The sequence below is a fragment of the Oncorhynchus tshawytscha genome, linkage group LG16, assembly GCF_018296145.1.
Source record: "Oncorhynchus tshawytscha isolate Ot180627B linkage group LG16, Otsh_v2.0, whole genome shotgun sequence".
Lineage (NCBI taxonomy): Eukaryota > Metazoa > Chordata > Actinopteri > Salmoniformes > Salmonidae > Oncorhynchus > Oncorhynchus tshawytscha.
The window spans coordinates 67,963,104-67,976,207 of record NC_056444.1 but is presented as its reverse complement, the minus strand read 5'-3'; the positions used below and the strand labels follow the sequence as shown (position 1 = coordinate 67,976,207).

Below are 13,104 nucleotides of genomic sequence, written 5' to 3'. Positions count from 1 at the left end.
TTTTATTTTAAGCTGATGCACACAACTAAGAGTAAAATTAGCAAAAAACGAAACTTAAGAACGGGAAGCACAGAAGCATAGAACACATCTACTACCTTCTTAGATTTGCTTTTTTGAAAGAGACAAATTGACACGTTTTCATTTTCGTCAAAATCTACTTTTTATCGAAGGAGTTTCTTTGATTTGGCGGCCTGCACATGCGCAGTTTGGAGCGAGATAACAGTTACTGTTGACCCGATGACGTGTTTCTGCACATGAGATTAGCTAGCTAACGTCGCCATGACATCGCATATAAGTGTGATCTGGGATTTCTATTGGAAAAGCAGTTTTTGCCTATCTTTATACTGTACTGTCTTTGGTCAAAGTACATCTGCATTGCTTGCACTTTGTAGTTATATAAGCACTTTGTAACATTTCTGTATAAGCACTTTGTAACATTGATTGATATGTGATAGAGCGGTCAGGAGAAGTTCTGTGGACCCTTCGTGTCCTGAAGTAATTTAGCCATTCATTGTAGTGATCGCAATCTTTAGATGGTTTGGAACGTCAAACTGAGAGTGGCGTAGCGGTCTAAGGCACTGCATCTCAATGCTAGAGGTGTCACTACAGACCCTGGTTCGATTCCAAGCTGTATCACAACGGCCGTGATTGGGAGTCCCATAGTGCAGCGCACAATTGGCCCAGTGTCGTCCGGGTTAGGGTTTGGCCAGGGTAGGCCGTCATTGTAAATAATAATTTGTTCTTAACTGACTTGTCTAGTTAAAAAAAGGTTAAATAAAAATAAAAGTGGAGGGAGTATATGGTCTAGCATGTCTCTCGAGGAGGCTAAAAATGGGTTTTGGCATGGAAAAGTTGAATATTTTCAGGAGTTGGGTAATTGGTTAGAGGTGGATTGGAGGTTGAAAAGATTGAGCGAGGCAGAGGATAGTTTTCAATCTATTGAAGCTAGAAATAACAAGGGAGAGGGTGGCTATATTGAGGAAGATTGGTGTCAGGTTTAAACAGAGTGAGCCGGACCCCAGTTCGAGTTCTGGAGATGAAATGGAAGAGGTAGAAGGTGTTGTGAGGAACTTGGTGCCCGAGCCTTGCATCGATGGTCATGGTCATGATAAATATATGTTTGGTCCAGTGGGAGTGGGAGTTTTGAAGAGGGTGGAACCAGGCCTTTTGTGATGTTTGTTGGTGTTTCTTCAGAATAGAGGGAGCAGGTGCTCCATGTGACGTAACTTGGGGAAAGACCTGTATCTTGCTTTGCGTTTCAGTACATGGCACCATTGAAGGGAGTGATTTCTGGGGTAGTGTTAAGTGTGGAGGGCGAGCAATTTAAGTTGAAGATTCCTGGTGTTTGTGACGCCCGCCGTTTGCTGCGATGCACATTCTATAGGGAGATATGCTGTTAGAGCTTTTGTACCGAATACACTGCCATGTTATAGGTGCCAGATTTATGGGCATGTCACAGCAGTGTGTAGGAGGGAGATTCTAAGATGTGGGAAGTGTGCAGGAGGATATGGGACTGAGGAATGTGTAGTTTTGGTGGGAAAAGTTATAAATGGATCACTGGAACTTCAACAATCAAATCAAAGTGTATTTGTCACGTGCGCTGAATACAACAGGTGTAGACCTTACAGTGAAGTGCTTACTTACCAACAGTGCAATTTAAAAAATAAAAGAAAATAAAGGTATTAGGTGAACAATAGGTAAGTAAAGAAATAAAAACAACAGTAAAAAGACAGTGAAAAATAACAGTAGCGAGGCTGTATACAGTAGCAAGGCTATAACAGTAACGAGGCTACATACAGACACTGTTTAGTCAGGCTGATTGAGGTAGTATGTACATGTAGATATGGTTAAAGTGACTATGCATATATGATAAACAGAGAGTAGAAGTAGCATAAAAGAGGGTTTGGCTGGTGGTGGGTGGCGGGACACAATGCTGATAGCCCGGTTAGCCAATGTGCGGAGGCACTGGTTGGTCGGGCTAATAATGTTTAAATATCTTGCATTACTCATCTCATATGTATATACTGTATTTTATACCATATTTTGCAGATTGCCTATGCCACTCTGTCATTGCTCATCCATATATTTATATGAATACGTTCCTTACTTAGATTTGTGTGTATTAGGTAGTTGTTGCGGAATTGTTAGATTACATGTTAGATATTGCTGCACTGTCGGAACTAGAAGCACAAGCATTTCGCTACACTCGCAATAACATCTGCTAACCATGTGTATGTGACCAATACAATTCGATTTGATTTGTCAACTGTAAGGGTGTCCATGTTGCTGGGATCAGAGGTGTCCGGTGCGAGAGAGGCAGGTTGAGGTGACCAGGGTCAGAGTAGAGCAGAAGATGTTGTATGCTGAGGCAGTGAAGAAAGTAGTGTAGGGTGGATGAAGGGTGAGGGATTCTGAGAGGATTCCTGTGAATAGTAGATCTGTAACAGGTCAGAGGGATAGGCAAATGAGTGATACAGCCTATGTTTCAGTAAGGTTGGCTTCTTAGTGTTCATAGCAATGGTTTTAAACTGTACTGCAGAGATGGAACGTAAGTCACACAAAATAGATGTTGTTGTGGCAGCTGCAGAGAAGTACCTGGGGGTACGATATTTGACTTCAGAAGAGTTAGAGGGTGTGTTGAGTGGTAGTGTCCCGTCCTCTCAGGTCGTTGGCCTGGGGTAGGATCAGATTGGGTTAAAGTAATAGAATAGGGCATAGTCGTGGGAAGTAGGGGTTCTGAGGGTGCTGCAGCAACCTCTGAAAAATCAGAATTTAAAAAAAAAAATCATTTAACAAAAGAAATCACAAAAGCACCGGGCCTAATCGTCCTGCATTAGCAGACCAGTTTTAAGTGTAGAGTTAGTTGGTAGGGTAATTAAAATTATATTTAAACATTTTCCCGTTTCCCCATTTTGTATCACAAAGTGTAATGAATTGATACTATAGTTCAGTTGGGGACATAATGCAACTTGTTGGATGCCAACCCCTGTTAAACTCCACAGAAGAAGAAGATTGCGATCTGTAGAGTTGCTATTTTAACGAGTTTTCTTGTGTCACTTAAGTCGTGACATTCCTGAATTACTCATTATATTATTAAAGTCCGATTTAATCAACATATACGATAGTCAGTTGAGGGTAGAATCACTATATATCTCATTGAGCAAAGCGGGGAGAGGCTGCCTGTTGTCACAGTTCCAAGACCAGTCAGAAACTCCCATCTAATGCCACATTCAAAACTACTGGGAATTGGAAACTCGGAAATCTACGACTTCCCGACTTCAGTGCTTTCAAGACAAATGGGAACTTGAAAAGAAATGAGCTCAGACTGGGAAAAATCGTTTTTAACTCTGGTTAAGTAGTAGTAATGATGGTGCTTTCAAGACAACAGGGACTCGGAAAAAAACAAGGTCAAGTCATGACGTCAATTTAAGCCTACTAGAAAGTGTTTGCCCTCAGGCTTGGTGGGAAGCAAAAGTCATTCCGCTACCTAAGAATGGTAAAGCCCCTTTACTGGCTCAAATAGTCGACCAATCAGCCTGTTACCAACCCGTAGTAAACTTTTTGGGAAAAAATTGTGTTTGACCAGATACAATGCTATTTTAAAATAAACAAATTGACAACAGACTTTCAGCTTGCTTATAGGGAAGGACATTCAACAAGCACAGCGCTTACACAAATGACTGATGATTGGCTGAGATAAATTGATGATAAAAGATTGTGGGGGCTGTTTTGTTAGACTTCAGTGCGGCTTTTGACATTATCGTTCATAGTCTGCAGCTGAAAAAAACGTGTGTTATGGCTTTACACCCCCTCCTATATCGTGGATAAAGAGTTACCTGTCCAACAGAACACAGAAGGTGTTCTTTAATGGAAGCCTCTCCAAGCCTCTCCTCTCCAGAATCAGGAATTCCCCAGGGCAGCTGTTTAGGCTCATTAATTTTTCACTATTTACTAATGACATGCCACTGGCTTTGAGAAAAGCGAGAGTGTCTATGTATGCGAATGACTCAAAACTATACATGTCAGCTACTACAGCAACTGAAATGACTGCAACACTTAACAAAGAGTTGCAGTTAGTTTCAGAGTGAGTGGCAAGGAATAAGTTAGACCTAAATATTTCTGAAACTAAAAGCATTGTATTTGGGACAAATCATTTACTAAACCCTAAACCTTCTACCTTCTTAACAGCACTATCAACAAGGCAGGTCCTACAGGCCCTAGTTTTGTCGCACCTTGACTACTGTTCAGTCGTGTGGTCAGGTGCCACAAAAAAGGACTTAGGAAAATTGCAATTGTCTCAGAACAGGGCAGCACGGCTGGCCCTTTGATGTACACAGAGAGCTAATATTAATAATATGCATGTCAACCTGGCTGAAAGTGGAGGAGAGATTGACTTCATCAATACTTGTATTTATGAGAGGTATTGACATTGACATGTTGAATGGAACGAGCTGTCTGTTTGAACTACTGGTGCACAGCTTGGACACCTATGCATATCCCACAAGACATTCCACAAGAGGTCTCTTCACAGTCCCCAAGTCCAGAACAGATTATGAGAGGCGCAAGGTACTATATAGAGCCATGACTACATGGAACTGTATTCCACATCAAGAAACTGATGCAAGCAGTAAAATTAGATTTTTAAAAAACTGATTAAAAAAAACCTTATGGAACAGCGGGAAGTGTGAAGCAACACAAACATCGGCACAGACACATGCTTACACGTACACACACAAGATAACATACGCACTATACACACACGTACACTTGGATTTTGTACTGTAGATACTGTATGTGGTAGTGGTGGAGTAAGACACTGAGGGCACATAGTGTGTTGTGAAATCTGTGAATGTATTGTAATGTTTTAAAAATTGTACAAACTGCCTTAATTTTGCTGGACCCCAGAAAACGTAGCTGTTGGCTTGGCAGCAGCTAATGGGGATCCATAATAAATACAAATACCTAACCATAACCGTTTTATGTCACATTCACATGCTAGTCCAAACTAGCAAACTCAGAGATGTCAGACTTGCTACCTCGTTGTAGTTATACAACCAGTTAGCATGTCCTGAATCATTATAATTAATTATTTTTCTGAGTGAATACAAATGCACTGGAATTGTCATATTTTTTTATATATATATTTTTATATTTTTTGTATGTATTCTGTATTTTCTTATTTATACCCTTGTTTCGTTTTGCTAGACATGTTTAATTTTACCTTCTTAACAGCACTATCAATAAGATTGTTGATAATTTTGTATAATGAATAAAAACAAAAAATAAGTTTATGCTATTCCAATAAGAAAATGAGAACATGGATCAGAAGCATGCAACGAGTTGTGTATGCGTTGTTTTTAACTGTTTATTTGACATTATCTTTGGAATGAAAGCTTTTTGTAACAGAGTAACAATTGATTTGATAAAATATAATTATCTGTGTGTCTGTCTGTAGCATAGAGATAGATAGAGAACTCTAGTGCCCAAACCCCTGTTTTAGCATGATGACTTTCACCATTTTGAAGTAGTCAACTGGGTTAAGACTTCTTCATCCAGGTCACCAGTAGGTATCAGCCAATGAACTATACTCGTGAGCAAACACTCCATAACTGCAGGTGGCACTAAATCACCAACCTTGGCTTTATACCTGTTCAAATAACACACTCCAGGACTGTGTGCACCTTTTCAGTTTCTTTGCCATCTCATAAGAAGTAGTAAAATAAGAAGATTATTGACTACTTCAAAACAGGGGTTGGAACCAAAATTATTGTCAATTTTTACATTCTGAACAGAACCATTTTTTTTTCAACTAGCAAAAAAAGAAGTTCTGAACCGTTTAGAGCCCCCCCAAAAAGTACCTGTTTATGTCGTTCCTTTCTATTCCTTTTTAAACCTAAGATTTTTTATATATTTTTTTAACATCTAGCTCAACATTAAATAACCACCAATCAGTGCTGATATAGCAGCTTACTATGGAGTTGGCAAGCAATAGCCTAGTGGTTTATATGCGTGATAGACAGAAAAGTGTACAGAGCAAGATGAGACTTACATTTTGTGGGTGGGGAGAGAGCAAGAGAGGGAGGATGAGGCTTGGCTTGAAGCACTAAGAATATTGTTATGCTATGCATTATCTGAATTAGGCCCACAGAATTATATCTACGGATGAGCGGCTTCTATGAAGTAACTTTGAATGTCTTTGAACTTCTGAGAGTTGCCTTAGATAGCTAGCTAGCTAACAAGCTTGTGTGTGCAGAGCAGCACCAGAATAAAATATACATCTTACCTTTTTGTAGTTAATAAATCAAATGTGAAATGTGATATGTGATAACTATAGTATCCTTAACTAGCAGTGAAAAAGTTAATAAATTCTTCTCTAATTAAAAATCTCTCCCTAATTTCTGAATCACGCTTGTAACTTCGCCAGTAGGATACAGTAACCTATCCTTCGCAGGGGGTGAGGCAGGTAGCATAAACAGACTATAAAATATTTCCATCTGACAGACAGGTACTGGAAAATGTTTCTGAGTGACAGAGTCAGGGCTTTGTATAGGTACTTTGTTGCGTTTTTTGTGGGACTGAAAAAAACATGCCAGGAACTAAAATAACATGATTAACCGTTTCCCATGCTTTTAAAATAATGGTTCTGTTCCGGAACTGTATAGATCACCTTCGTTCCCAGTTCTGATTCTGTTCCTCAAAAATGTAGTTATTTTTTCTGTTCTGTTCCCTGAACCGGTTCCAACCCCAACTTCAAAATGGATTCAATGTCACTGCCCGTACTTTCACAGACGCTATAGTAGTACAGATTCAATGATGCGATGTATGTAAGTCTATGGTCTGTAGTCATTCCAAATGTTGTGACACTGGACGTTGCTAGGGGGCAGTCGTTCACTGGTCTGTGTCTACTCACTCTCGTTGCTTCGGCGCGCAATGACTTTCAAAGTGCTAACTCAAGCTAGAAAGCAAAAAGCACATTGGCTGGAAAACCGGGGCGGTTAGCTTGTCCACAAACTCGACGACGAAGTGTCACATTTTCTCTGAGGTTTGCCGGTTAGCTTAATTTCGACACAATATTTTGAAATAACCAACTGTACTTTTGGCCACAAACGTGAATCGATATTGGAGGTAAGTAATTTAGTTAGCTATGCGCTTGATTGCTATGTTAGCGGCTGAATTCTAGGTAGACAATTAGCCTAGCTAGCTAGTCTGACCACAGATAGCCAGAAGTCTTTGTTTTGACAGTTCTGACAACTAAGTAGTGTAGCTAGCTAAGAAAATGGGAACGTTGGCTAGCTATCTGCGAATCTCCGTGTCTGGTGACGTTAACTGTTATTTCGCTTTAAGAATCAACTTAAAGCCTTAACTAACACGTTAGCTATTTCGGTAACTACTGCTAACAAATTAAATATAATTGTATTGGTCGCCTACACATAATTTGCAGGTGCACCGAAATGCTTCTAGCTAGTTTCCAACATGGTTGGCAAGTTAACGTTAGCCTATAAGCTGATTGAATGCCTGCACACAGTAACGTTAGCTACAGACGGACAGTTACATTTTTCTTTACCATGGCCTTTACCCTGACAACAAAGATCACAAGTAAAGTGACTGAGGGGAGCCAGTTAAACTCATCTAACGTTAATCACATAATCTCACTCTTGACCGTCTGTGACTGGCCTGCCAAGTTTATTATTCCCTTCACGCCATTTTAGCCCGTTGTCAGCTGCCAGCAACTCTTAAGATAGCAAATCATATTGTTAATCCTCAGGTTAGTTTGAAGTTGCTTTCAACTCATTGGTTACTATTTGTGACTTTGAACTGTCTGATGAAACAATCAATGTTCCTGGGCTGTTTCCTTCCTCATCCCCCACAGCAAGCAGTAATGAGGCAGGAGGATTGAAAGAGGAAGCAGGTGTCTCAAGCGGAGTATTGGGGAAGGAGGTGGAAGAGGACAAGATGCTTGAGGAGGCAGGCCAAGCAGGGACTGAGGTGGAGAGGGATGAGATGGAGATGGGGGGCAATGACCTGAGGGCAGAGGTGGTGAGGCTGAATTTGGAGCTCCGGGAGGCCAATGAGGAGAAACTACAGGCGGCCCGTTATGGCTTAGTGGTGCTGGAGGAGAGTGCTGAACTGAAGAAGAAACACACCCAGCTGGAGGAGGAGTATGAGACCCTCAAACAAGAGCAACAGCAACTCAAAGAGGTCAGCAGAAATGTTCAATGACTATAGATATACCAACCTTAATTCCAAACTTAAAGCTACTACTACGTGTGCATGGTGGTGACATTTTCTGTGATAGATTTTGTATTGCTTTGTCTAATCAGGCTCCACACTAACTACTTCAGTGTGAACAAGTTTTTACATTTTTTATTTGATTTATTTCACCTTTATTTAACAAGGTAGGCTAGTTGAGAACAAGTTCTCATTTGCAACTGCGACCTGGCCAAGATAAAGCAAAGCAGTGTGACACAGACAACAACACAGAGTTACACATGGAGTAAACAATAAACAAGCCAATGACACAGTAGAAAAAATAGTCTATATACAGTGTGTGCAAAAGGCATGAGGAGGTAGGCAATAAATAGGCCATAGGAGCGAATAATTACAATTGAGCAGATTAACACTGGAGTGATAAATGAGCAGATGATGATGTGCAAGTAGTGCCAGTCACACGCTGCTCTGTATTGACCAACCTAGGATTAGCCACACAATGGACTTCCTGTTAGGACAGAAGCTTTTAGCTAAACTGTTCTAAACAAAGAAATAATCACAATCATAATGTTTGGCCGGGAGTTGTTCTTAATCCAGTGTTACGTAGAAATGTATGAATTGCCTACTGAACATTTGATAGGTTCCATGAAGATATTCTATCTTCTTGAACTCTTGTTACTAACTTGGCTGAATGACAGTTTCCCCAAGACTCAAGAGACATAGCCTAGGGTTCATATGAATCATTCAGTTTGTGTGATAGAGGAGGACAGGTCGGTTTCTGCTCCTGTAGTGTCGTATAATGTTGATGTGTATAGATACTGTTTATTTCTGCTAGGGATCTGTGATGGAGGGATGAAGGCACCTTAGTCAGCAAATCCCATGTTGGAAGTGGAAACTGGAATTAATTTTAAGCTGCTCTGTTGAATGTAGACTGCATGGCATTAGAGGGGTGAACAGGGCAGGGAAAGATATTATTCATAGCACGCAAATCATTATCACTAATATAAAGGTTAAGCGGCATTCATGTAAATAAATAATCTCAAAATGTATATTGTAAAGGAACGTACAGTCACATTCTGACTATTGCTTTTGTTAATTCATTATTCCAGCTAGTAGCATCCAACATAGACCCTGCACAAATAGGGCTACCATTCTGTTTTAAATGCCTCATTGTAAAGTACAATTATTTTTCACTTTCAAATGTATGCTAAACAAAAACAAATGATTTCAAATTTGAACAAACCGTAACTCTTGTGCACAGTGACGACTGAACAATTTACACAGGGAAAAAAATAAAATTTTACTGGAGAAACTGCAGAATTATGGTAAAACTCCCTCAGTTTTATTGTTACCAAACTTTGTATCTTCAGTTTGTCCTGTAAATGTGTTTTTATAAAATGTTCAGTGTAAATTGTTAAATTAGTCCTTGTGCATAGTTCTATGGTTTGTTAAAGGCCCAGTGCAGTCAAATTTAGTTTCCCTGTGTTTTTTATATATATTTCCACACGGAGGCTGGAATAATACTGTGAAAATGGTGAAAATGCCCTTTTAGTGTAAGAGATGTTTGAAAAGACCGCCTGAAATGTCAGCCTGTTTTGGTGGATGGAAGTTTTGGCCTGCCTGGAGACATCACCAGGTGGTAAATTAGTTGATAGACCAATAAGACACTTCCAAACCTCTGCCATAACAGCTAATTTTCAGTTTTCCCCTACCCACTCAGGCCACTCCCAGACAGTCCTAGCAAAATACTTGCTTAATTAAGGAATTTCTGTTTGCTAAGAATCTATTTGTTTCTTTTTGACCATTTTAAATGAAAACACAGTAAGGTACTTATTTGTTACCCAGAAATAATTTTATATTATGATTTTTTTTTTAAAGGCTGCATTGTAGGGCTGGGCAATATATCTATTGAATTCGATTAATTCAAATGTATATCTTTGTGTGATATTCCAAAGGACCATATCACATGAATTAAGTTTTTATTTTTCCCTTTCATGAGCGTTTGTCTGTTTGTTCTGTCTTTTGGTCTTGTTTCCTTCGCTCTTTCTGTGCTGTGTGCACCTTCCCATTTACACCAGAGATCTGTTTATAATGACGAGATGCTCATGTCTCTACCCTAACAATGGGATTTGTTGTCACAAATGTGGGAATGCAGGCAATAAGCTAAGATCCAAAATAAGTTCATAAAAATGTATTGGGCTTATTTTGGACCGATTTTTGGCGAGAGTGAAACCCCTCGCTTCTTCCTCTCTGTTTATACAAACACACCAAGCCCCTCCCCCTGCCACTCACAACAACAAATATGAGAGATCACTTCTTCTCTGACAAGCGGTTTCAACTCCCTATTTGCATTTGAGGTTTAGTCCAACAGAATTGGTCATATGGACACTGAAACACATTGAAACATTATTTTACTATAATAGAGAAGTTAACGATACCCTTTTAATGTCTCAGCTCCGCCAATTGCGACACTACTAAAAGCGGATTGTCAATGAACATTGATTCTGGGAAATGTATGCTCAGTTTGTCACACACGGCATTGCGGTACCACGTACTGCTTGCAGCATTTTAACCAAAGACTGTTATACTAGGTGTCTAGTCTGTGTTTTGTAAATATGCAATAAGCGTAAAACATAATTCTATAAGGAATTGGCAACCCGTTCTCATTCTGAGAAAAGTTAGGTCCATTGATTTCAACATCTGAACAAAGTGGACAGGTTAGCATGCTGTTCAAACTGTTCGGAGGTGGACAGTAGGGTGTGTTCAATCATAACAATTTAAACTGTTATGCCTTGTTAGCTTGCAAATGGATCCAAGTCAACTTGAATATAAAGATTAACTGGCAACTCACTAACAGGTGGCCTTGTGCTTGAGAGATTGTTTGAGACCTGTGTCTATAATGCCTGCTACAAAAAGTTAGTATTTATTAGTGAATGTGCATTAAGCATGGTTCTGGTAAAATTTGTAACAAAGGCCATTTACTTGAAAGTAAATAAGTGATTATTGCAAAAAACAGGTTAAACTGTTTATATACAATTAATTAAATTATTAATGGTTCTTATGCAGAGTTGGAAATTACACCTTCCAAATCCGGGACGATTTTTGTCATTGGCTGGTAAAGAATGTCTGTTTCACCAGCCACGTTGGCGGGTGGTCACACATCATTTGGGAATATTTTTTTGCCCGAATGCCATATGCAGAAGTTTGGTTGAGTTGACAAGATAGCTACTAAAGTGTGACTTTTTTTCCTCATGGTTTTTGACCAGTTATATAATTTTGTTCGCAGCTAAGGTTGTTTTTTAAATTGTTTTAGTTATCCTCAACTTTCTGCTGCTTAGTGGTGGGGAGTCAACTCCAAAATAATTGATTCCTTGCCCATCGACTCCCATTTCTGGGTGTCAAGCTTCGATTACGCTAAGAACCGACTCCTCTAAGATTCAGTATATTTGCAATTGAGAACTTGTTGCCGTAGGCTTTCAAGAATACTGTCATATTTTTTACAGCAGAGAGAGAGAGAGGGGAGTGGCGTAGGTAGGCATGTCGGCCACCAGGCAGACAGTCAAAACCATGCATCGGTAATCAAAAGATGTATAGGCTATCGCAATGCTATGTCTCTCAATTTCTTGACTTGCAATGTCTCGCGCAAGTTCACTAAATTACGGCCTATCAACAAATAGGCTAAGCTATTCTACATGGAACAGACCGAAGACCAAACACACTAGTGTTTTTCATAGCAAAGAGCAGGTGAGCCAGGGGGAGGGTGGATCAGGGCAAGCAGACACAGTCGGAACTGTGCGCATAGGCTATACCTTGGTAATGCGTATATTCACCTAAAGTATATATTAGGCTATCAATGAGTATGGGTAAGCTATTCCTTATAATGTCAGTGAATTGAAGTTGAACATCGCCAAATGCATCAGTTTAATTAAGCCTAAATCTGCAATAAAAAGTATTGTGCCTATATCTTATTTAATGAAACCCCGGCTGGCTGTTGATGTCCTAGGTCAGGCTCTCCAACCCTGTTCCTTGAGAGCTAACTTCCTGTACGTTTTCGCTCCAACCCCAGTTGTAACTAACCTGATTCAGTTTATCAACCAGCTAATTATGGAATCAGATGCGCTAGATTAGGGTTGGAGTTTTTTTCAAAAATGAAAATACTGCCCCCTAGTACCAACAGGTTAAAACACCCAAATACTTTAATTGTTCTCAAATGTATTTGTTTGCTTCTACATTTCTATTTAGGAGCACATCATCTACTCTCCCCAATTTAGATCTTGTCTAATCGCTGCAACGTTCCAATGTGCTCAGGAGGTGAAGGTCGAGTCATGTGTCCTCGGAAACATGACCCGCCAAACCTCGCTTCGTAACCCCCGCCCGCTTAACCTGGAAGTCAGCCGCACCAATGTGTCGGAGGAAACACCGTTCACCTGACGATGGGGGTCAGCCTGCAGGTGCGCTGCCCGCCACAGAGTCACTAGAGCGTGATGAGCCAAGTATGGTTATGGCCGGTTGTGATACAGCCCGGGAATCAACCCGGGTCTAAAGTGACGCCTCTAGCACTGCAATGCCTTAGACCGCTGTGCCACTCAGGACAACCTTTTTATTGTTTGTTAAAAATATTTTGGCTGTTAAAAAAAAATCGGTTGCTGCTAGATTATTTTTTTATCCATCTGCCACAGCGGCTGGTGGACCACAAATAAGATTTCCCTACCTGGTCTTTGGAAGGTTTATATTTAGCCTATGTATAACTTCATAAACCCTTAATTTATTAGATTATTGCTGACTGTTTGAAAAGCAGTGTATTTTTAACCTTTCTAATTGTACAACAAAGCATATTTAGAGGACATTTTAAAAGATCTAGATATATATTGTGACTTGCCCATAAATTTGAAAAAA

General features: G+C 39.9%; 1 protein-coding gene across 2 annotated transcripts in view; it reads left to right on the top strand.

The window, feature by feature from the left end:
• Window positions 1–6,793: 6,793 nt before the first annotated feature.
• Window positions 6,794–13,104, top strand: part of LOC112216172 (protein bicaudal D homolog 2) — a 36,027-nt gene continuing 29,716 nt past the window's right edge. The window contains exons 1-2 of one of the 2 annotated variants that reach the window (XM_024375966.2): window positions 6,794–7,125; window positions 7,871–8,199. In XM_024375966.2, the coding sequence (XP_024231734.1) occupies window positions 7,954–8,199 (246 nt within the window). In that variant the 5' untranslated portion in view covers window positions 6,794–7,125; window positions 7,871–7,953. The remainder of the gene's footprint in view (window positions 7,126–7,870; window positions 8,200–13,104) is intronic. The other variant, XM_024375965.2, reaches the window with a different exon arrangement.